This window comes from Condylura cristata, unplaced genomic scaffold, assembly GCF_000260355.1.
Source record: "Condylura cristata isolate star-nosed mole 26May11 unplaced genomic scaffold, ConCri1.0 scaffold00045, whole genome shotgun sequence".
Lineage (NCBI taxonomy): Eukaryota > Metazoa > Chordata > Mammalia > Eulipotyphla > Talpidae > Condylura > Condylura cristata.
Genome location: NW_004567146.1, coordinates 417941 through 441209, shown reverse-complemented (window position 1 = coordinate 441209; position 23269 = coordinate 417941). Strand labels below are relative to the sequence as shown.

At 53.4% G+C, this 23269-nt stretch overlaps 3 protein-coding genes across 4 annotated transcripts; 2 read left to right on the top strand and 1 right to left on the bottom strand.

Moving 5' to 3' along the window:
* Positions 1-746: 746 nt before the first annotated feature.
* On the bottom strand, positions 747-4674 carry PSME2 (proteasome (prosome, macropain) activator subunit 2 (PA28 beta)). The gene is made up of 11 exons (XM_004694611.2): positions 3887-4674; positions 3557-3589; positions 3082-3144; positions 2758-2844; positions 2606-2636; positions 2424-2521; positions 1790-1858; positions 1573-1640; positions 1363-1417; positions 950-1036; positions 747-864 (listed from the first exon to the last, which is right to left on the bottom strand). Exons 1-11 carry the CDS (start codon positions 3932-3934, stop codon positions 784-786), a joined length of 720 nt encoding a protein of 239 aa, XP_004694668.1. The 5' UTR covers positions 3935-4674; the 3' UTR covers positions 747-783.
* A 97-nt stretch (positions 4675-4771) lies between these two features.
* RNF31 (ring finger protein 31) lies at positions 4772-15373 on the top strand. 2 transcript variants are annotated; one of them, XM_004694608.2, is made up of 21 exons: positions 4772-5247; positions 5326-5472; positions 5613-5768; positions 5960-6019; positions 6122-6194; positions 6430-6607; positions 7082-7460; positions 7632-7922; positions 8135-8383; positions 8501-8686; positions 8787-8993; positions 11598-11771; positions 11852-11950; positions 12037-12126; positions 13101-13215; positions 13319-13437; positions 13701-13814; positions 13954-14011; positions 14549-14645; positions 14954-15122; positions 15234-15373. In XM_004694608.2, exons 1-21 carry the CDS (start codon positions 5056-5058, stop codon positions 15285-15287), a joined length of 3207 nt encoding a protein of 1068 aa, XP_004694665.1. In that variant the 5' UTR covers positions 4772-5055; the 3' UTR covers positions 15288-15373. The 2 variants fall into 2 exon arrangements, with proteins under 2 accessions (XP_004694665.1, XP_012589529.1); XM_012734075.1 differs by having other exon boundaries at positions 7635-7922; positions 15234-15367.
* A 515-nt stretch (positions 15374-15888) lies between these two features.
* IRF9 (interferon regulatory factor 9) lies at positions 15889-22777 on the top strand. The gene is made up of 9 exons (XM_012734076.1): positions 15889-16029; positions 16686-16910; positions 17496-17679; positions 17852-17973; positions 18060-18156; positions 18242-18313; positions 18780-19190; positions 19948-20066; positions 20154-22777. Exons 2-9 carry the CDS (start codon positions 16731-16733, stop codon positions 20358-20360), a joined length of 1392 nt encoding a protein of 463 aa, XP_012589530.1. The 5' UTR covers positions 15889-16029; positions 16686-16730; the 3' UTR covers positions 20361-22777.
* The last annotated feature ends 492 nt before the right edge of the window (positions 22778-23269 follow it).

The following is a 23269-nucleotide window of genomic DNA, read 5'->3' as shown; positions in this document are numbered from 1 at the left end:
GCGGCTCTCGGTGGCAGGCTGGTTTCGCCAGCTTCGCTGCCGCCCGCACCCGTGCAGGAGTGCGGGAGCAGGGGCTCTTCGGACGTGGGCGCGTAGCGAACAACCCTACTCCTGCGATAGAATGGGCGAATTCGTACTTCAGACCGGCTCTATCATTTACTAATGAGCCGTGTTACCTTTCGTGCTGGATTATCTGCCTTGATACAGTATCTGTTGAAATAAAGATGGCAGTCGACTGAAGGAGGGAAAAAAGAATAAAAAGGGAATGGACAGACCCTTCGTTCTCATAATGCCCAACGGTGTGATTTCCTCCTCCTTGGAGGAGCCCTCTTCCACTCCAGTCCTTGAGAAGGAACCCAATCATTCACCCGTAATTCTAGTGAAACCTCATTTGCTCTCTAGGCTTGGGCTCTGAGCCGGTAGCCAGCATCCTTCTTTTCTTCATCCCGTAGCCTCAGCCACAGAGCTTTCTCCTAGTCTGTCCAAATGCCACCTCTTTCAAGGAAGCATTTGGAAAAAATCTTGTGAAATTTCAAAATATGGCTTATCTTCATGGCTGATTTGGCATGTAGCAGTTTCTACTCTGTTCTCTGGGTTGATTTCTCAAGAACAGGAAGGGCATCTAAATCATCTTTGTCTGCCTGGCACCTCTTTCCTTTCCCAGTGCCACACTCACATTAGGTGTCTGGACACAGGTGCTACTCAATACATGCTTTGTGAATGAATGCCATGCACCAAAATTAATCCACAAAGTAAGTTATTTATTTCTTTCCAACCCTGGACTCAATACATAGATGGCTTCTCTTCACCTTTTGGGTTGACAATTTTCTCCAGGTTGCTGCTGATGATATGATAAAGCTCAGCCTGGAAGAAAAGACAGAAGGTCAGGTTCGTGGCTTTTCACCTGCCTCCCTCAGCCACCTCCTTTAGGGGTTTTCCCCACACTCACATAGAAGGACCTCAGGTGCAGCACCATGGCCCGGAGCTCCCCATAGGCCGCCTCATCTTTCTCATGCACCAGAGCTCGGTAATCCATCTGGAACGTAGGAAGCAAAGTTGAGTCAGTTGCATGGGAGGTTGGGACATTAATCGGGTTTCTTCATTCAGGCAATAGGTAACTTGAGTATGAAACCTTTTTCAGCATCAAGAAATGGGATCCCACAGGGTCAAGCAGAGAGAAAGAGACCAAAGATTTTAAAGCCCAAATGAATTTTCATAGGCAAATTAAAATGTTTTTTTTTTTGTAATATTTTTCATATTGGGAAGGTCATAATTAAGACCAGGAGGACTGCTATCCTTCTGCCCTTCCTTGCCCCACCCCCAGGCAGTCTCATCCAAAAAGCTGAGAACTAATCTACTCACTACATAGGTCTCCTTAGAGGCTTTGGCCACGGCATCCCCACGTTCTGAGAAGTATCTGTTAAAAGGGAGCAATCACAGGAATGGGCGTCCGGAGGGACTTCCTCAGGCCCTTCCCAAGGCCCTCTACCCTCCTGATGGGACTAACCAGCTTTGGGAGTCCCAAAGAAATGTCCCTGCAGCCCCCCATGCTGGCCCTCCAACTGTCCTCACTTGGAAATAGTTGTCTGGAAGGCTTCTACTTTGGTCTTGACCGCATTCACCCTCTCTAACACCTTCTCCTGTGGTGGCAAAAAAGATAGGCAAAGAAAACACTTCATTTCCCTCCTTCATTCGTCACCCCCCCCCTTCTCCCAGTTCACGTCTAACTCTTATCCCTCACTCCCAAGTCTCTCCCTACTTTCAGTGTCTTCACACACCCTGTTCTTACCTGGATTGCTACCCCAAAGTCATTTCCATCCTCAATTTTGGGGATCAAGTGCTGAATCCATGTGATCACCTATGTTACAAATAACAAATGGGAATCATTGAATGAACTCAATTACTGCCACTTGCTAATAGCTTATTTGGGCATTCATGTGCCAGACACCATCCTAAGCATTATATATTTCATTTAATCTTCACAGCTACTTGTCAAAGCACCCTACTGTATAATACACTTGTAATAATATTGTACTCACTTACCAGATGAAAAAGCTGGGGTTGCAGAATGTCTACATGATTTATTTCACCAGCTAGGTAAGCAGCTAGCTAAATGATAGAGCCAGAATTTGTGGGGTACACCTAAGCCAGGCAGCCTTTCCCTGGGCCCCAAGCCCTTAAACCCACTCACTGTACCAGAGCACCTGCACTGTGCACCTGGTACAGCAGTAAGTTCTGAGTTTATGGAGGTAGTTGTACCACAGTGACATCAGAGGTCTAACAGAGAGAGGAGAACAAAAGGTATCTAAGCCCAAGGCAGAAGGAAGCTTTCTGGAACAGCTTCCTGAGCAAGGACTTACATCTGTGAAGGAGACCTGGGCCTGGCCTGGCTTGTCTTTTCTTTCCCCACTCCCCAGGCTTACCAGAATGCATTTCTCTTTGAGAGTCCAGACTTCTGGCTTCACCAGGGCAAGCAGCGCCAGGACCTTCTCATTCCCAGGAAGAAAGCCACACTTAGGGACTGTAAGAAAGAGAGAATTAGCACCTTCTCCTCCAGCAGCCAATGTGCCATTCCTCTCTCCCCAGTCTCCCTTTCCTCTCTTACCTTCTTTCTTTTCCTGCTTATCTGTTTCCATCTAAGGTAAAAACAGGGAGAGAAGCTTTAGGAAAGGCATAGGGGTTGGAGGGCCAACTGGGATTAAAGTCCAAATCCTACACCCTGATTAAAGTCCAAATTCTACGCCCCAAGTGCCTCACCTCATCATCCTTGGGTGGGGGGTCTGGAATGGGGATGTCCAGTGGGGCCCGGAGCGAGGTCAGGTCAGCCACATTGAGGGTGTCCTCCTGTACAGAGCACAGTGTCGGAGTTGACTGCTTGCTCTCTTTTCCCCAACCCGAGTCAGTCTCTCTCTACACATCCCATCCATCTGCTACCTCCCTACCTAGATTGAGGCTCTCACCATCTTAATAGACTCAGCCCAATTCTCACAACTGCTCTCTGAATGCTGAACTCTTAGTCAAAGAGGGTGAGTGGAAAGGGGAGAATCCAGGCCATGGGGCAGGAGGACCCGCACTACTCACTTGCAAGAGCTGATTCAAGCATATGATTTTCTGTGGCAAGAATCTGGAGAGGAATTCCTCAGCCTGTGGATTACATCACAAGGGTTGGGACCCACAGAAGATGCTCAAGGACATGTCTGAGAAGAGGGACTGAACGGGCCCTTAGAAATCATCAAATACAAGACAGGAAATGGAAGCCCTTAAGAACGAGGGGACTTGCCCGTGTTGGGAAGTATCAGAAGCAAGGTTGAGACTGTGGTATTCATATTTTGGGGACACAGTTTTTCCCTCCCCACCAAAAGAGGGGAGAGGAAATGGCAGAAGTGAGGATAGTATTAACAGCAGTCAAATTAAAAGCAGATCAATGACTTTATCTTGGGTGAAGTCTTGATAAATGGGGACCAGGTCTGGGGTGGATGTGAGGGTCACTCTGAGAGGCTGCCACACTCAATTATTGATTTAATATTTAATATTTGTCTCAGGTCAGAAGACTTACCTCCTGGAAAAGATTTTGCCTGAAGATATCCACCTGCACAGAGAGCGGTACCCGGATGTTAGTTAAGGGTCTCACTTATCAAGAGTAAGATCCACCCCTAACGGGATGCCCTCCAACTTGGCTCCGGCCTTTCCCACCACCAATTTCCCTGGAAGCCCAGGCTCGGTGCAGAGATTGACCAGGGCCAGAGATCTGAGAAGCCCCGAGCAGAAGTGAAAGCATTATAGCAAAAGGTGGAATACTTTCTGGCCGTGGGCCCCTGGATCACCCAATCTGGCCTCCATCGGAAAAGGCACCCCGGCTCCTTCCTGGCTTCCAGTCCCCCCTTACCTGTTTTCGGGCTTCCCCGCTCAGGCGCACCCCACAAGGTTTGGCCATGCTGCCCCAGTTGCTAGATCTCAGGTCTCCCGGCTCGCCGCCTGGGCTTTCGCTTTCACTCCCCAGGTCCAGGCCCGCCCCCCTCAGCCCCGCCCCCCTCTTTCTTTTCACCCTCCCACTAGCTGGCTGCAAACCGTCGGGAGCCCCTCAGCCATTCTCGGCCAGTTGCGGCTAGAAGAGGCGGTGCAACTTGGTCGCTAGCCCAAGGGCTGTCTGAGGGAGGGGCTAGGGCGAGTGGGCTGTGAGAGACTGCGCAGGGGCTGTCCCTCCGAGAGGGACGGGGCTTAGAAGGAGGGGCCCCGTCCCCTCCTTCTGGGGGGAAGTCCGGGGTGAGGGCGAGAGGGTGGGAGAATGGGAAAGGGGGTGTTCAGTGATGGGGCTTTCCCTAGAAAATTCGGCTGCGGGGCGGGCCCAGAGAGGAATGAGAGTGGGTGGAAGCAGCAACAGGAGGCAGCGGCCGGGGCTGAGGAGGGCCAGCAGGAAGTGGAAGAGAGGCGGCGTGGGGGCTTTCCCCCCGCGGAGCGTCCAGCGCTCAGACCCCCTCGAGAAGGGTGGGACCGGCTCCGGCTCAGGCCGCCCAGGATCGAGCCCCGGGCCGAGAGGATCCTCCCTGGTAGAGCAGAACTGCTCGCTCGTGATCGGAGCATGATCGACAGGTCCGGATAGAGGGAATTGGGGTAACCCGGCTTCTGGGACTATGCAGAAAAGGGCGGAAGCACCCCAGAGGCGTGCGGGAAGAGCTACCGCCCGCTCAGAAGCTGCGACAGCCTGGGGAGGGGTCAGGGCCCTTTACCGCTCTCATTGGCTGGGATCTAGCTTCCCTTCTGGGCCACACCCCCTGATTTCCTGACCCCCCCGCCTTCCCTAAACCCTAAACCCCTCCTGTTCCCCTGAAACTGGGTCGCAGTCCCGCCCTCTTCTGTGGTACTTCCTGTTCCCGGCTAACCCTGGCCTGGGGCCGGGGGCCGAGGATGACCGTGGCCTGAGTGACCCCGGGGGACGGCGCCGATCGGGTTGGGCGGCAGAACCGGACCCCGGGCGGGAGGGGCGGCGGGAGGGCCTCGCGCTGCGTGCGCGGGGTCCCGGCGGGCGGCGGGGCTGGGGCTGACTCCTGTCTCAGGATGCCCGGGGAGGAGGAGGAGCGGGCGTTCCTGGCGGCCCGCGAAGAGCTAGCGAGCGCCCTGAGGAGGGATTCCGGGCGGACGTTTTCTCCGGAGCAGCTCCAGCCCCTACTGGCCACCTCTCTGCCGCTAGCCGCCCGCTACCTGCAACTGGACGCCGCACGTCTGATCCGCTGCAACGTTCGCGGGGAGGTGAGGCCGAGCCCCGCTCGGGAGGGGCACCCGAGCCCCGGCGGGGTTCACAGCGGTCTGCTTTCTGACTGCTTCCAGCCCCGACACTACCTCAACACTCTCTCTACGGCCCTGAACATCCTGGAGAAATACGGACGCAACCTCCTCAGCCCTGAGCGGCCCCGTTACTGGCGCGGGGTCAAGTTTAATAATCCTGTTTTTCGAAGTACGGTGGATGCTGTGCAGGTGAAATCCCTGGGTCCCTTATGGAAGGAGACAAGGCCAGGACTGGAGGTTGGCCAGAAAAGGCCTGAGGCAGTGCTGAAAATAGGGAGGGATCCAGTCCTACTGGGGAGAGGTGGTGATGGATTGTGAATGTGTGGCAGGGGGGCCGGGATGTTTTGCGATTGTATGGCTACACAGAGGAGCAGCCAGATGGGTTGAGCTTCCCCGAGGGGCAGGAGGAGCCAGATGAGCACCAAGTTGCAACAGTCACACTGGAAGTACTGCTGCTGAGGACAGAGCTTAGCCTACTGTTACAGGTGAGATGTCCCAGTCCTGAGGCGGTCAGCACCAGAGCTATTCTGGGAACTCCGGTGCTGCCCCATGGTGTGCATAGCCCACAGCAACCTGGGAGCGCCCCGTAATGTTGTCTCCACCAAGTTGGGGTCAAGGACTTTTGGAGAAGGTCTGGTTTTAGGGCTGGAGGTGGGAACTCTTTTCTTGTTTACAGAATACTCACCCAAAGCAGCAAGCACTGGAACAACTGCTGAAAGACAAGGCTGAAGAAGATGTAAGGAAGGCAGGAATGGGGTTCCCGGGCTTGGTGAACAAAGGGATTGGGTTGTGGGACTCTGATCCAAACCCTTCCCCATGCTCTGCCTTTTTTCTTCAGATGCTGCAGCTCTCAGAGTTTGCCCTTGTGAGAGAGATTGCTCCTGGCTCCCTCACTACACTCTCTGCCCCAGGTATATTGAGCCTATGGTGGGCGTGGGGGAAACAGTATTAATAGATCATATTGATAGAAATTTGGGGTCTTCTGTCTTCTGAGTTAGCGTCTTTCTTTTTAAAAAGAGATTCAAATTGTTTCCTTGGGTCCAGATACATTGAAATGTAGGCTGTGATTTGTCCCCTTTCACAGCAGATGAAAATGTAAACCGGTCTTTTTCAGAAAGATATCCTACCCTTTCTCCTGTTCTCCAGGCTCTACTCCTGGTCCCTGCTTCCTCTGTGGTTCTGCCCCTGGCACACTGCACTGCTCAGCCTGTAAACAGACTTTGTGTTCAGCTTGTGATCGTCTATTTCATGGGCACCCATCTCGTGCCCATCACCTCCGCCAGACCCTGTCTGGAACCCCCCAGGCCACCCACCTGATCCCCAGGTGAGAGGCCATCTCTTTTGAGTGCATGTGAAATTGAGAGAACTGACGATTACTTGTATGTAGGATGTGCCAGGTTCTGTACTAAAGACTGTATCAAAGAGAACAAGCTGGCAGTTACTACTTTCCGGGACATCAGAGGAATATGTATCAAGCAAGTAGTAGTCACAGCCAGATAATTATGATGTGCAAATAGGTGTTAGGAGGATGCTGCTTAGGCTAAAGGATCATTAAATCAGTTGGCAGTATTGTAACACTGAAAATAGGCCAAGCTCTATGTTGGAGATATCTACCAAGATAGGAACATTAAACCACCATTTAAACACTGAGCAGGCTATAGGTGTGGCATTGTTCCAGATGCAGAACAACATGGCAAAGGTCTTGCAGGGTATGTGGGATGGCCAGGGGTAAAGGGACCATGACATCAGCCCCCACCCTTCATCCCCCCAGAAAGCCATGTCTGCTTTTTCATTCCAGCTTACCTGCCTCAGCTCCATCATGGCCTCAGTCAACCTCCCAGCTGGCCCTGGGAGACAGCGCTTTATCTTCCCCTGATCCTGCAAGTGCCCGTCTGCCGTGGCACTGTGCTGCCTGTGCCATAATGAATGAACCTTACGCCGTGCTCTGTGTGGCCTGTGATCGACCCCGAGGCTGTAAGGGGCTGGGGACTGAGGGTCCCCAAAGAGCTGGGGGTCTAGAACCCCTTGCACGGGGTCGCTGGGCCTGCCAGAGCTGCACCTTTGAGAACGAGGCGGCAGCCGTGCTGTGTGCCATCTGTGAGCGACCTCGCCTGGCGCAGCCTCCAAGCTTGATGGTAGATTCTCGGGATGCTGACATTTGCCTGCAGCCCCTACAGGTAACCTGTTCTTGCCCTTCCAGCTCTTTCTCTGCACCTACTCCCACAGGCTATCCTCTTCTTCCTCTTCCATTTTCCTCCCGTTCCCCCCATGTTTTTCCCGGAGCTCCCTGTCTTCTCCTCTTGAGCCTCAGCCAGCTTTCAATGGGATAATTCTTTCTGCCCTCTCAGCAGGAGGATACTTTGCTCTCCTTTGCCCAGACTCACGTCTGGTACTGTAGTCACTGTACCTTCTGCAACTCGGGCCCCGGCTGGGTGTGTGCTATGTGCAACCGGACCAGCAGCCCCACCCCAGTACAGCACACCTCCCGGCCTCATGCCAGATCTTTGGAAGAACATCTCCACGAGCCAGGGCCCTCACGACGCTTCAGTGCCCCCGTGCCCAGTTCCTGTGGGGACCCTGAGAAACAGCGCCAAGACAAGATGCGGGAGGAAGGTCTTCAGCTAGTTGTCAAGATCCGGGTAAGGGTTCGGGTTGAAGATGAAGTAGGCGGAGCTGGGGGGAGAAGGGAGAGTCTGCAGTTAATAACTACAACTTCATATAGAACTTGTCGTTGTGAACATGCTCCCATGACCCGACGTCAGAGCTTCACCAGTGCAGCATTTTGGTGCAGACTAAGTGCAGGTGGAGAGCGCCCTTCCTCACAGACTGTCTGGGTGGGTCTGTGTCTTAGGAAGGGGAAGCTTCAGGTGCCTGCCCAGAGGAGGTCTTCTCGGCGCTGCAGTACTCGGGGACCGAGGTGCCCTTACAGTGGTTGTGCTCAGAGCTGCCCTGTGTGCTGGAGATGGTGGCTGAGCTGGCTGGGCAGCAGGACCCGGGCCTGGGTGTCTTTTCCTGTCAGGAGGCCCGGAAAGCCTGGCTCGACCGTCACGGCAACCTTGATGAAGCTGTGGAAGAGTGCGTGAGGGCCCGGCGGAGGAAGGTATCAGAGGCGAGCTGGACATGGGACGGGGCTGTGGGTCTCGGGGCCTCAGACCTCTCAGGCTCGCCTTTGCTTCTTTTTTACCTCTTCACTCCTCTTTTCACCCACCGCGCACAGGTGCGGGAGCTCTGGTCCCTGGGCTTCGGGCCCGAGGAGGGGTCTCTTCAGGCTTTGTTCCAACACGGGGGTGACGTGGCCCGGGCCCTGACTGAGCTGCAGCGCCAGCGCCTAGAACCCTTCCACCAGCGCCTCTGGGACAATGGCCCTGAGCCCACCCCTTCCTGGGACAGTCCAGATAAGCAGGTGCTGGAAGGGGCGAAGGGCCTACTGTCAGGGGCAGGGACGTCTGAGGGCTCGCATCCTTTGGGTCTGACGGTCACTTCTTCCCTGAATCACACTGCAGAGCCTAGTGAGACGACTTTTGGCAGTCTATGCCCTCCCCAGCTGGGGCCGGGCAGAGCTGGCTCTGTCACTGCTGCAGGAGACACCCAGGAACTATGACTTGGGGGACGTCGTGGAAGCTGTGAGGCATAGCCACGACCGGGCCTTCCTGCGCCGCTTGCTTGCTCAGGAGTGTGCAGTGTGTGGCTGGACCCTGCCCCGCAACCGGGTAAGCCCCTCTCTACCCACTGAATCTGCCTTAGAATCACTCTCTTCCTTTGGACTCCCCCTCTTCACCCCCTTCCATCCGAGTCTCCCGTCTTTTGCTTAGTAGTTACTATGTCTCCCTGAAGGCTTCTGGGAAGGAGACATGAAGAGTGGACCACCCCTTCACTTTTTTAAATATTCTAGATGGAAAACTTTAAACATACAGTAGTAGGGAAAAACTGTATAACAAGTTCTTTCCTGCATTCTTCCTCCTCCCACCAAGCTTCATGGATGGATATGGCCAGTCTTTTTCACCTGCAGGCACAGAGGATTATTTTGAAGCAAATCTCAGGCATCATATAGTTTGTAAATATTTCAGAACGTATACCTAAAAGATAACATAGCCACACTGAAAAGATAACATTATCACACCAAAAAGAAAAACTGACCAGCTGTTTGTCAAATAATTTGTCAAAAATCCAATGGGTAGGAACAGGCTCCTCTTATCTGAGCCCTCCACTGTCAGGAGTGGCAGATTTTTAGCCAAATACAGTCCAGTTTACTTAGGCTGAGTATTTTTGCTTGGTTTTGTTTTAACTCTTTCTCTAAAAAGAATGGATTCACAGGAATTGGTACGAGTTGGAGAGTCTGTGCGCTGTCCCCACCCCCCCCTCAGTATTGACGTCTTAGACGATGTAGCCCACTGTCAAGACCTAGAAGTGGACATCGGTGCAGCAGTAGCCAGGCTGCAGGTCTTTTTCACTTCTCATGTGTGTCTGTGGTTCTCTGAAGTCTTAGCCCAGTAGAGATTCATATAACCAACACCAGGCAAGAATTCCATCACCGGCCCTCATGCTTCTCCTTCGCTCGTAGCCTTCCCTCCTCCCAGCCCCTCATGACCTCTCATTTGGCCGCCATCTCTGGAGGCCTGTCATTAGCAGGATGTTATTCATGTGTTTGCTTTTTCTTCTCCACAAAGGGAACACTAACTGGAGGTTTAACATGAAATCAGACAAAGTGTGTATAGACACAAACTACCTCAAATCATAATACAGCGAAGGACAAAGAAAACGAACTGGCAACTGTAAGTGGGGCACAGTTGTGTCTTGCATCCTAGCAAGGCTACACAATAATCACCTGAGCGCCACGGAGAGTCAGTCTTCGTGTCATCCTGGAAGGTGGTCATGTTAGCTCCCCTTCTTGCCTTTGCCAATGTCCTCCGTTAGCATGGCTGGGATTGTGGCGGTAGATCGCCGCCCCTTTGAGATGCCTTGCTGTGAAGTGCTCTGTTGGCCTCTGTACCCCACATGTCCTGTCCACATCCATAGTCCCAGCAGTTACACACAGTAAAGTCATAGTTTTGACCACCACCATGGACCCTATTGTAATTTCCATATCCTTGATCATAACATTCAATCCTTGGTTCCAGTTTTGGTCCCTCACTTGGCCGCCACCCTGGGCACTGCCCGGCCCACCAGCAGAAGCACCCCTTCCTGCTTCGGTTGTTGATGGTGCTACCTACATTCCTCTTCGGGTTGTGCGACTTACTTCACACTTCCTAGAACCATTCTGAATATGTCTGCTATTTTTTTTTAGCAGATTCTTTACTGCTTTTGCTCTCTATATATGAGAACATAGAATTTTCTTTCATTTGTATACTTCATGGGAAGTTCATCTCCAAAGTCTCCAAAATACTTTTCAATTTGTTCTTTAAGAACTGTGCCCACTTACAGTCACCAGTTCATTTTCTTTGTGTTTACTTTGTCCTTTGCTGTTTTATGATTTGAGGTAGTTTGTGTCTATACACACTTTGTCTGATTTCATGTTAAACCTCCAACTAAGTGCTTCCTTTGTGGCGAAGAAAAAGCAAACACACAAATAACATCCTGCAGGTGACAGGCCTTCCTTGGTGGCACAGCAGGTTAGGATGCAGCCCTGCAAGCTAGCTACAGCCCTTTCAGTGCGAGTTTGATCCCTGACTCAGGAGCTGACCCACATGGCACGGCAGACCTCTCCTGTCTCACCCGCTGCTCCCCTCAGCATTGTACTTCGTAGACCTGCTTGTTCTGCTCCCTGCTCTGTCTCTCATGAATCCTCTCACACCCCTGCACCTCTGCCCTATATGCATACATAAATAAATCAATTTATTTATGTATGCATAAATAAATCTTAAAAAGATATATCTGGGCTCAATTTACCACAGACAAAGTGGGGCATAGAACAGGTATATCTGCTGAAATACTGCTGAGGGGAACAGCAGGCAAGACAGGAGGGGTCTGCTGCACCATGTGGATCAGCTCCCTGGCTGGCATTGAACTCAGGCCACAGTGGCAGGTGACAGTTGATAGTGCTGAGACTTTAACCTCTGTGCCACCAGGGAGGTCCCTCTGTGTTTGCTCTCTAATTAAATACGAACACCTTCCCAGACCTCAGGTCTCACCATTGCATTATCAGTTTCTTTCCACTTGACTGTCTTCAGATATTTAGGTAGCCTGCCTGGGCGCTTGGCATTTGAGGTCGCTACCTGCTGGCCCAGTGGTTAATGATCCTCGTTTCTCAGTGGACACTTGACTTCTGCCTTTCCTAGGCTAGCGACTGGCCTCTGATCCCTCCTCTCACTTTCTAGATGCAGTCCCTGACTTCCTGTGAGTGCACCATCTGTCCTGACTGCTTCTGCCAGCACTTTACCATTGCCTTGAAGGAGAAACACATCACAGACATGGTGTGTCCTGCCTGTAGCCGTCCTGACCTCACCGATGACACGCAGCTGCTCAGCTACTTCTCCACCCTCGACATCCAGGTACTGCAGTCTCTAGGCCTCGGTGCCCTGAGCTTCCTCAGGAAGCCCATCTACCCACCACATCTGCATCCCGTCCCCAGCTTCGAGAGAGTCTGGAGCCAGATGCCTACGCACTATTCCACAAGAAGTTGACTGAGGGCGTGCTCATGCGGGACCCCAAGTTCTTGTGGTGTGCCCAGGTCAGTGACCCACCCAGAGGAGCTGGCTGGGGGGCCAGGGTGGTGCAGGCCAGGCCTCTGACAGCTTTATGCTCTTGCGCCCACAGTGCTCCTTTGGCTTCATATATGAGCGCGAGCAGCTGGAGGCGACATGTCCCCAGTGTCACCAGACCTTCTGTGTGCGCTGTAAGCGCCAGGTGAGGCACATCTTTTCTTTCAGGCAAGCACGCCAAGCTGCTGCCAGGTACTGTGTTAGTTTCAGAGGGTGTGCTGGAGAACAGCAGGCGTGAGCTCTGGGCTCCGAGAGCTATCAGACGAGTCAGGGACACGGCATGGGAAGGAAGGATGAAGGAGAGTGGGCAGGTGAGAAAAGGTGAAAGAGGAAGGAATGGGGATGGAAGGAGAGAGGACACAGCTCTCCACAGGCATAAATTCTGTGAAAAACAAATAGGAACCCAAGATTAGGAAAATCAGAATGGCCCAACTTAGAGTAGAGAGGTCAAACAAGTAGTCCCTAAAATGGTTTAATTGAAGCTCAGACCTGCAAGTTGAGAAGCCACATTAAAGAATATTCGGAACAGAAGGAACAACAGGTGGGAAGGTCCCAGTCAGAGAAAAGCACAAAGTGGCCTAGGAGCGAGGGTGAGTGGCCGGCGGCCGACCAGCAGTCGGTGTAGGTGAGGCCTTGGGGGCAGATGAGGGAGGCTATCGCCTTTCATTCTAAGACTGAATTTGTCTTAGACACCAAAAACTTGCATCTTTCTTTGAGACACAATCAAAAATGAACCACCGAGACCCTCTTACCAAACCTCAAAACTAGAACACTCACAGCACCCTTGAAAGTGCCTGGCCTGTGCTTTTCAAGGCACTTTAGTTGTAAGGTAGAGAAGGGACCAGAGAGGAGCAAGACTGGAGGTGGGGAAACTAGTAATCAAAGCAAATAATTGAAGACCTAACCTGGCTGGGGTCAGGTGGTCACAGTAAGGGGTCACGTTGAGACGGGTTTGATTGTGGGGGACATGGAGTAGTGTGAGGAAATGCAAGAATCAGGGCTGGCCCTTCAGTTTGGGACTTGAGTCAGTGTCTGAGTGACATAAGCCTAGAAGCCCCGGGTATATGGGGAGGGGCCTGGATGAGCTCCATGTGAACCCAGCTTGCTTCCTTCCGGCAGTGGGAGGAACAGCACCGAGGCCGCAGCTGTGAGGATTTCCAGGACTGGAAGCGCAACAATGACCCAGAATACCAGGCGCAGGGCTTGGCAATGTACCTCCAGGAAAATGGCATTGGTGAGGCTGCCCCTGCAAGCCTGTAGTCTCTTCACTGCCAGGTGCTCTCTCTTGAGGGCCTTAGAGGAGGACCCATCCCAGACTGACCTGCTGTCCCTTGCAGACTGCCCCAAGTGCAAGTTCTCATACGCACTGGCCCGAGGAGGCTGCATGCACTTTCACTGCACCCAGTGCCGCCACCAGTTCTGCAGTGGCTGCTACAATGCCTTTTACGCCAAGAATGTGAGCCCAGAGCATGCCCAGGGATGAACGTGTGGGAGGGCTCCACTGGGGATGAGGGCAGAAGCCAGTGAGGAGGGGCCGGGGGAAGGGATGACGAGGCCGTGGGTGTATAGCACCTCTCTCTGTCCCTTCTCCTCCTTTGCTTGCTCTAGACCTTCCAACGTCTCCATCTCCCTGCCCCCAAACCCCTCACACCGGGGTTCCTGAACCGCCAAGTTCCCAATAATCTCCAACTTTCCCTCTCCCATCCGGGTTTCCACCAGAAATGTCCAGACCCTAACTGCAGGGTGAAGAAGTCCCTGCACGGCCATCACCCCCGAGACTGCCTCTTCTACCTTCGGGACTGGTCTGCTGTCCGGCTCCAGAAGCTGCTACAGGTCAGGGCTGGCCAGCCTGGCTGGGCTTGCAGGTTCCCCAGGAGAGGAGGGCCAGGGTGGCCAGAAGGGAAAGGCCAGTGCTGGGAGCCTCACTGAGCTGGCAGCAAAGCCTAACGCCCACCTGTCTGCTCCTTCTCAGGACAATAACGTCATATTTAACACAGAACCCCCAGCAGGGGCGCGGGCAGCTCCTGGAGGTGAGTGTTAGGATGACCTTGGACAGACCTTGAGCCTCTGGGGGCCTTGTCTCTCCCTCTGTAAAGTGGGGGCCACTTCCGTCTTGCAGCCATTAAAGGACCTGGTACCTCCACACTAATTTCCTTCTCCCAGTGCTAATAATGATTTATCAATTTACTTGAGTATTTAATGAGGCCTGCTAGTTGCACTGTTTTAGTTGCACTGAAAGTTGTCACATATGGTTCTAATCTTCCCCCCTTGTTACTCTCCATAGAGAAAAACTGTCACAGCATAACTATGCAAGATCTCAGTCACAATCAGAAGAGCTGTCTCAGGCAGTGAGTCTGGGCTCAAAGCCAGCATGGCTAAAAGCAGGGCAGTGCTGTGAGGGCAGACCTGAGTTGCCCACTCACCCATCAGCACCTCTGTCAGAGCAGGGCTCCGGTCCTCAGGCCCCCCAGGTCGCCGCCTCCCGTGCCCGTCAGTCCTAGTTCTCCTGGAGCTTTGTGGTCTGTGGCTTCCTTCCAACCAAGAGTCCCTTCTTTCTCTTACCTTAGGTGGCTGTCGAGTGATGGAGCAAAAAGAGATTCCCAGTGGGCTCCGGGATGAAGCCTGTGGCAAGGAGACTCCAGCTGGCCATGCTGGCCTCTGCCAGTGAGTGCCAGACGGAGCATAGCGCATGGTGCTGGGGTGGTGGGCATACGAGCACTAAGAGTTGGTCCAGGGAGTAAAATAAGTGGGTCTCTGCAAGCAGTAGATCCTGCAAGGAAAGGGAAGGAGAGTGTTCTCTGGGCAAGGGCATGGATAGGTGGTACACAGGGTGGCAGTGCCCACATGTACACGAGTCTTATTGAGACCTGCTAGTTACGCTGTCGAGGTAAGGGCTGTCCGTGTTGTCTCTCTGAGGATGGTGTGCCCAGTAGGGCGCTAGGTACAGATATTCAGTGCTCTCCTCTCTCCAGGGCACACTACAAAGAGTACCTAGTGAGCCTCATCAATGCGCACTCACTGGACCCAGCCACCCTGTATGAGGTGGAGGAGCTGGAGACGGCCGTGGAGCGTTACCTGCACACGCGGCCCCAGCCCCTGGCTGGGGAGGATGCCCCCAGCTACCACAGCCGCCTGTTACAGGTAAGGGCTCAGCCCAGCCTCGCCTCTGACCCCACACTCTAGAAGTTCCTGGTCCAGCCTGTGTCATCGCCGCTTCAGACTTCCAGTGTCGTCATCTTCTCTCTCCTACAGAAGCTGACCGAAGAGGTGCCCTTGGGACAGAGTATCCCCCGCAGGAGGAAGTAGCTGGCAATGTTCCACATGAGCGTCCCGTGGCTGGACTCCCTCAGGAACAGCTTCAGCACCAATAAAGAGGCATCTTCTTGCCCAGGCTTCTTGGTGGTCCTTCTTCCTGGCCCCACCATTTGGGGGCCTCAGGGAAAGGGTGGGGGGCAGTGAACAGACTTTCGCTGACAGGGTGCCCTGCAGCCCACCACCTGACCCTCCTTCGACTCAAGGCCAGGAAGGAATTGATGCCTCGGATGGCTAAAGAAAGCCTCCCTGTCCAGCCGTCGGTGTCTTCCTTCTTTGCCTTTCCGCTTCCTTTCATCCAGTGCAGCTGATATTTGAGGGCGCCTGCTAGGAACCAAGCAGACACTATAGGGAAACAGATGCACTTGGCATCCAGCACTATCCAGAGGCCTCGGGCCAGACCCCAGGACCTTGGTGCCTCCCTGCAGAAGCAGCACCATCAGAGGGGTCAAAGCGAGCCAGCGTCTTAGGGAGGCCAGGAAATGAGCCCCAGCCGGCAGGGGGCGCTGCCTGCACGGACAGCGGCGTCTGACAGGGAGCGCCTCAGATGCTGCTTCCCTCTAGCGGCCACCGGCTGCCTGGCAACGCTGATCACGTGATTTCTGGGAAACAGCCCTCCCCGGGAGAACTGAAACTTAAGGGTGGGGATCGTAGACGGGCTGTGAGACCAGGAACTGCCTAGCCAGCAGCTGAGTTGAGGTCAGCTGAGTTTGGGACCAACTGCACCGCAGCTCAGGTAAGATGGGCGAAGGGCAGGTCAGCCTGGGCCCAGGGCTGGCTGGAAGGTTCCGTGGGTTTGGAGGGAGGTGCGGGGTGGGCACCTCCCTGCTAGACAGGCTGTGAGCCAGGCGCAGGTTTGACCTGAGAGAGACCTCTTGGGGCTGCTGTCTCTAACCTTTAGGCAAAGGAGGGGAACACCTGCTGCTGGGTTGTGGGGGAAGGCTGTGGTCCGACTCCTAATGATCTTGCCTTCTGGCCCTGCCTACTTCAACTCCCTGCCCCACCTACCCATATGGGGCTGGGGGTCAAAGGACAAGTTGTAGGGTGGTGGGTGAAAATGGTTCCTGGGAAACTGAAGCCATTATAACTTCTGCAAAAGCTTGAGCAGTTACACAGGCCCTCAGCAGGAACAGAACCCCAAGAGAAGCCTGTCTTCCAAACGATAGTTTCCTAAAAAGTCTTACAATTAAGACCCAAGCCTAAGTTTTTTTCCTAGATGTCACAGGTGGGCAAAGTATAAAGAATGTATTTTTGGTAATTGACTGAAAACAGGAAAACAGTTTGGCCTCTGAGAATTTTCAGATACGTCTAGAAAGGAAAGAGGGTGGGATCTCTGGAGGCCTGGCCAGCATCCAGCCCTGATGGCCAGGGTCTCATGGATGTTTCCCCCAGAAGTGTTGATGCTGCTGAAGCTTCCTGCTGCTCTTACCCTCCAAGATGGCATCAGGCAAGGCACGCTCCACTCGAAAGCTCCGGAACTGGGTGGTGGAGCAAGTGGAGAGCGGGCAGTTCCCAGGAGTATGCTGGGAAGACACAGACAAGACCATGTTCCGGATTCCCTGGAAGCATGCTGGGAAGCAGGACTTCAGGGAAGACCAGGATGCTGCCTTCTTCAAGGTGAAAGGGCCTGGAAACTGCCCCTAGTGTGAGGGATGGGGTATGCACTGGTGCTCAACTATCAAGGGGTGATGGAGGCCTGGGTTTCAGATAAAGAGGAGATTGAAGGATAGAACAGTACCAGCTACCTAATTATCAGAGCCCTGTGCTAAATGAAAATGCAAAAACTGGGCCTTCCTGGTGGCGCATCTGTTTAAGCACAGCACTATGAAGCTATTGCAGGCTCTGCAGTATGAGTTGGATCCCCGGCCAGGGAGGTGGATCCACGTGCGCAGCAGACCTCTCCTGACCCGCCCACTGCTCCCCTCAGCAGTGTATTTCAGTAGGTCTGCTTATTCTGCTCCCCACTCTGTCGCTGGTGAATCCTCTAATCCCCCACACTTTTAGCCTGTACCCCAGTTCTGTATGCATAAATAAATAAATCTTTTTATAAGCAAGAAAATGCAAAAATTCTGAAGTATTTCAAGATGGCGAGGGCAGGACATAAAGCTTGCACAGGCTTTCCAGGCCACACATCCATGAGGCCAGCCTGATGGAGGGTCGCTGGGCCTCTAATACACTGTCATGTCTTTCTCTGTTTCCTAGGCCTGGGCGATATTTAAGGGAAAATACAAGAAGGGGGACATGGAAGGCCCTGCTACCTGGAAGACTCGCCTGCGCTGTGCCCTCAACAAGAGTCCTGAATTTGAAGAAGTTCCTCAGAGGGGCCGAATAGATGGCACTGAACCCTATAAGGTGTATCGGCTGCTGCCGCAAGGAACCCTCCCTGGTGAGGATCCCGGCCCAGCAGACTGGGAGGAGGGACAGAGATAGGGTCCCCCTAGGAATGCCAGGGCCCTCCCTCAGTCTGCACCCAATTCCCCTGCCTGTCCTTTCCCTTCATTACCCTCTCTTCCTACTTAGGACCCTGGCCTTTCTCTCTTTCTCTCAATGTTCCACAGCTCACCCAGAAGCCCAGAAATCAAAGCGACACCACAGTTCTGTGTGCCCTGAGCGGGAGGATGAGGGCGCCATGAAAAAGTGCAGACTCGGTTCCTCTCTGCTGCAGGACCCCCTCCAAAGGGTAAGCGCTGAGGAGGGACCCGGGTGGGCCCACAGGCAAGACAGTCACTAGGGGAGAGGCAGACCCACAGTGCACACTGTCTGCAGGAAGCAGTGGAGGCCGACGGGGGCGCGGGCCGCTCTGACTTTGGAAGCAGCAGCAACAGCAGCTGCAGCAACAGCAACAGCCCCGAGCCTCAAAAAGGTACCACCTCCCCGCCTTCTGTGCCATCCCATGCCATCCCACGAGCCCTGGGCACCCAGTCCCGTTCTGAATGTCCACCCTCCAGGTGCAGACACAGTCCACGCCTCTCTCCAGAGAGAAGACGCATGCCTGGAGCCTGTGCTCCTTCCGGAGTCAGGTACTTTCATTTCTCAGCCAGCCCTGCACCTGCCCTCCGGGTCTTCCTGGGGCCCTGCATTGTTGATTCTGTCGGGGTTTGTTACAGATTGGCCCCGTCAGACAAGAGGCACGAGTTTCTAGGCAATATACCCCGCAGACACTAGAAGCCTAGTGGCTTGCTTCTTGAAAGATCCCCTCCTCTCCTGTTTCTTAAATCCTCTTAGACACATTGATTTCTGTGGGTTAAGCAGAGGTCCAGTCTCTGGGACCTTCCTGTAAACTGCAAGACTCAGGCGGGAAGCCCCAGGGTTTGGGTGGGAATCTGGGTATCAGTTGCTCTCTTGAATGATGGGGCAGCCTGGCACCACTGTGCTAACCTTAGAAGCCTACCTGTACCTCACTTGGTTTCCCTCTCCGGGCCTCACCTTCCTTATCAGCAAAATAAGGACACTGGATTTGCACGGAACTCTTGTCCCTTTCCCCAGAGCCTCAAGCTGAGCAGGAGGACTACTGGGAAGAGATGCCGGTGCTGTGGGACCATCCTGTGTCCATAGACTACTCGCTGATGCTCACCTTCATCTACGGCGGGCGTGTGGTGGGGGAGACCCAGGTGCAGAGCCTGGACTGCCGCCTGGTGGCCGAGCCCACGGACACCCAGTGTGGCATGGAGCAGGTGGTGTTTCCCAAGCCGGGCCCGCAAGAGGCCGCCCAGCGCCTGCTGAACCAGCTCAAGAGAGGTGTCCTGGTGGCCAGCAACTCCCGAGGACTCTTTGTGCAGCGCTTATGTCCTATCCCCATCACCTGGAATGCACCCCAGGCCCCATCAGGCCCAGGCCCACATCTGCTCCCCAGCAACGAGTGTGTAGAGCTCTTCAGAACAGCCTGTTTCCGCAGAGGTGAGGCTGCTCTGGAGAGCGCCTGCGTCCCTAGCCACCCCTTACGCCCTGCCTCAGGCGGCTGCTCCACATGGCCAGGCCGGCAGCCCTCCTTTCCTGCCAAGACTGTGGAAGATGAGGCTGAGGGAGAGCCCATGAGTGTCACATCTCAGGGCACACGTCTCAAGGAAGTACACAATTAGCGAGGGGTTGGGGGGATGTATGCACCCAGACAGGTGCACACACTGCCACATGCATTCGGGAGAGTCAGCACGCGCAGCTCACCCTGCTCCCCACTCTCTGCAGGCACCCCCTTAGGTTGCCCCTCTCTCCCATCCAGCTGGGATTTTTCTTGACTCCACTCAGTTCTAAATCTGACTTTAGATTGAGATACAGAGAGTGTGAGTGTTCCCAGGACTATGGGTGCCCCAGCAAAAGGAGGGTGGAAGCAGACAATAAGAGGTGGCACGGGCGTTCCTGCAGTCAGGGCCACTCCCTACCAGGCTCCGGAAGCAGAGCCTGCAGAGCGGTGGTAATTAGCTGCTTCCAGGCGCTTGGTGCTCAAGGAAGGAGAGCCTTTTCCCACTTGCACTTGGCTCAGCAGCAGCTGGGATCTCAGCCATTCCCCTGACCCAAAGCAGCAGAGACCCTGCAACTCGGCCTTCAAGCAGCCCCTCCCCCCACTTCTTCCTCCATTATGGCTCCTCCCCATTCCCTGCCTGCCTGTGAGCCTCTTTGCCTTTGAGCCTCTTTCCAACATTTTACCTTTTCCTTTTAGACTTGAGGAGGTTCTCCCAGGGCCTGGGTCCAGCGCCCAAATTCCAGGTGACACTGAATTTCTGGGAGAAGAGCCCTGGCCCCAACCACACCAATGATAATGGTCTGATCACAGTGCAGGTGAGTCGGGCAGGGGAGGGACGGGGGAGTGGCAGAAGGGGCCCCCGCCTGTGCTCATGATGCCCTCCCCCACCTCCTCCGGTACAGATGGAACAGGCCTTTGCCCGACACTGGCTGAAGGAGACTGCAAAGGAGCAGGCAGCTACGCTGTCCTTGGTGCAGAGCTTGGAGGACCCGCCGTCCTGCTCGCCTCTCTTCTCCCTGTCTCCTTTGAGTGAGACTGTTTACACTCCCTGTTCAACTACCTCCCTCGGTGATGACTCTCGGTGTTGTCTACAACAGTTACCTCCTTGAATGTTTCATGTACCTTGGCTGATGGGAAACTCAAGGATGACTTTTACCCTTGTAAAAAAAAAAATCTTTGAAATATGCCCTCTTTCATGTCTGAGGACCTGGGAAAGTGGAGATAGTATGGACTCAAGGGACCTTTCCTTCTTATCCCAAGTCTGAAGGCAACACTTTATATTTGTCTTTCACTAAGGACTTCAAATTTTACTGAAAGAGAACGTATTGTCTGTCTTTTTGGGAGAAGAAGGAATCGCGGGGAAATGAGAAGATGTATACTTGAGAGCAGTGCATTTGGCTTCTCTTCCTGTGGACACCCCTGGGCCTCAACTTTCCCCTCCCTACAGGTGTGGCCAGGAAGCTGTCTGGACTTGGGGAATTCTGACCCTGACTCTCTCCCTCTGGGTACCAGCTTTAGGGAGAGGGTTGGTGTTTGTGCCAAGAGGGATGCTGAGCTGATAGCCACTGTCACCACCAGCTGCCCAGTTCTATGTTAGAGCCCTCTGATTCGGTCTTAACAACAGGCCTAGGACTGGAGTCTTAAAGGAGAGCTTGAACTTGGTCTGAAACTCTGGAGCAGAGACCCTGGGGCCTGGAGGTGGAGTGGAAATCAGGGAGTTGTCTAGACATTCATTACTCAGCACCTCTTTCCCCAGCACTCATCTGCTCGGCCACGACTGAGGGGTACTCCAAGCTAGTTCTCTTGTACTATCTGAAGCCCAAAAAAGACAATCTGGCCTAGACTGCCATGTCTCCAGCACTCTTCACTGAGGTGTGAGGGCTCCAAGTCAGCCGGCACTCCTCTCTCTCACCTGTATGTCTTTTACCACCAAACTAGAAGTTCTTCACAAGGCCACTTGGCCCCCCACCTATGTATACTCACTTCCACCAGACTGTTCAGGTCAGACTCTGCTTCTCTGACCGCCACAGCCTGTAGCCTCCAGCTTCCCCTTCCCAACAAGACCCCCGGTTGGAGAAGGGGCTCCCCAGACTGGCTTCCCCCTCACCGTGTCAGCCTTCTGTGGCTCACCTGTCCACGATCAAGCGCAGATGCCTGGAAGCTTGAGGATCTTGCCATCTCTTTGACAAATTTCAGAGCAGCTTTTGGACCTTTCTGTCTCCTTGGAACTTCCTTTTCTTCAGTCTGGCCCATCCTCCTGAGAAGGCATCTGCTGTGAAGAAACCAGGCACTGGGTACACAACAAGCGCTGTCTGATCTGCGGAAGCCCCTCCTACATACTGGTGCCCGCTGCTGACTTCGTTTTCCTTCACGCCCCACATGCAGTCTGTCAGAGATCCCCTCACAAACCCTTCCAAATCTAACCAGGATCGACCACTTTTCTGGCCCTCCACTGCTGTCGCTTTGGACCAAGTTACCATCATCTCTCACCTCTTCTTCCTGCTTTCTTCTACATCTATTCTGCTCCTACCCCTGTGCCCTATCAGTGCTCCACACAGGAGAGACCTCACACTTACGTCTCCTTCTGCCCCTCTGCTCAAAGCTCTCCCCTGGCTCTCAGTTCATTCAGGGAGAAAAAGCCAGGTCCTTAAAATGGCTTCCAGAGTCCTTGTGATGGGGCCTCCAGCCTCACCCCTAGCTGATCCCTTTGTCTAAAAATGCTGTTCCTTCAGCGGGGCTCGTGGCTTCTGGCTCTTTCCCAGAGGGCTTCCCTGAGCGCCCTTCAGCGGCAGCCTGTGCTGTGCTGTGCTCCTGCGCTGCCTCATTTTTCTTCAGAGCAACAATCATAGCCCTCGTCTCCTCAGTTATCTCTCCTTCCCTGTTCCCTGAGAAAGGGGACTCGTTTTGGTCATTGCCTGCTGGAAAGAACATTTGTTGAGTGACTGGAGGAATGAATTACTGTACCCTCTGCTTGCCTCTGAAACTGGCCCTCAGCACCTTAGACCAGGTGTCCCCACTTCTGCAAGTGTGCCCTAATGTGAACACTTGCAGGCACTGACAGCATTCGTACAGTGATTGAAACAGTTTTGGAATGTCATATAGAAGGTCCTGAGATGCTCCTCATTTCTGTCTGCTAGCAGCAATTCAGCCCAGCAGAGTGCAATAGGAACTGGGAACATAGAATTTCAAGAGAGCAGAGTTCCCAACCATGCTGTCACTACGTATCTGTATGGCCTGGGAGAAATTCTATGGGCATTTTTTCATCTGTAAAGAGAAGGCTTAGACTAGGCTTTGAAATCTTCAGCCTATGGTTATAAATTTAGGGTGATTGCACCTTCAGTTGACAAATGAGAATTAGGTGCCAGGCACCAGTTGATAAAACAAGACTCCAATTTTAAGAGCTCATAAACTAGAAGCACAAGATGAAATTGCATCTGTGTGCACAGGACTTGGTGATAGCACACAGGTGGGAAGTCCATGGGGATTACATCCAAGATGAAAAAAATGTATAAAATGAAGACTGATGTTTATATGTATGTATGTATATATATATATATATATATATAAATAAAATTTTAAAAATTGGGTCTATTGACCCTTGTGAGTTGAGTCTTGGGCCTCCCCGGTGGCACAGGGGGTTAAGTTTCAGCACTATCAAGCTATTGGCAGCCATTGCAGTTTGAGTTCGATTCAGCCAGGGAGCTGACCCACAAGGCTCCAGCAGACCTTTCCTGTCTCACCCGCAGCTCCCCTGCACAGTGTATTTCAGTACATCCGCCTGTTCTGATCCCCACTCTGTCTCTGGTGAATCCTCTCTCTCACACACACATACATACTGTACCTCTGGCCTAGAGCCCAGCTCTTGTATGCGTAAATTTAAAAAAATAAACAAATCTTTAAAAAGGTTGTCTTGGGCCCTCCCTGGTAGCACAGAGGGTTGAAGCTCATCACTGCAAGCAGGCTGCAGCCACTTCAGTGGTCCTTAGACCCCCAGCTCCGGGTGTGACCCACATGGCGC

What these genes read in the sequence shown, in the direction of transcription:
- PSME2 (XM_004694611.2), bottom strand. Translation starts at nt 3,934, where the DNA reads ATGGCCAAACCTTGTGGGGTGCGCCTGAGCGGGGAAGCCCGAAAACAG. An exon ending in TAAGCAGGAAAAGAAAGAAG is followed by an intron (nt 2,522 to 2,605) that starts GTAAGAGAGGAA and finishes TCTTTCTTACAG; the next exon opens with TCCCTAAGTGTGGCTTTCTT. An exon ending in TTCCAGACAACTATTTCCAA is followed by an intron (nt 1,418 to 1,572) that starts GTGAGGACAGTT and finishes CCCTTTTAACAG; the next exon opens with ATACTTCTCAGAACGTGGGG.
- IRF9 (XM_012734076.1), top strand. Translation starts at nt 16,731, where the DNA reads ATGGCATCAGGCAAGGCACGCTCCACTCGAAAGCTCCGGAACTGGGTG. An exon ending in AACAGCCTGTTTCCGCAGAG is followed by an intron (nt 19,191 to 19,947) that starts GTGAGGCTGCTC and finishes TTTTCCTTTTAG; the next exon opens with ACTTGAGGAGGTTCTCCCAG. An exon ending in ATGGTCTGATCACAGTGCAG is followed by an intron (nt 20,067 to 20,153) that starts GTGAGTCGGGCA and finishes CCTCCGGTACAG; the next exon opens with ATGGAACAGGCCTTTGCCCG.
- RNF31 (XM_004694608.2), top strand. Translation starts at nt 5,056, where the DNA reads ATGCCCGGGGAGGAGGAGGAGCGGGCGTTCCTGGCGGCCCGCGAAGAG. An exon ending in CACTACACTCTCTGCCCCAG is followed by an intron (nt 6,195 to 6,429) that starts GTATATTGAGCC and finishes CCTGTTCTCCAG; the next exon opens with GCTCTACTCCTGGTCCCTGC. An exon ending in ACCACAGCCGCCTGTTACAG is followed by an intron (nt 15,123 to 15,233) that starts GTAAGGGCTCAG and finishes TCTCTCCTACAG; the next exon opens with AAGCTGACCGAAGAGGTGCC.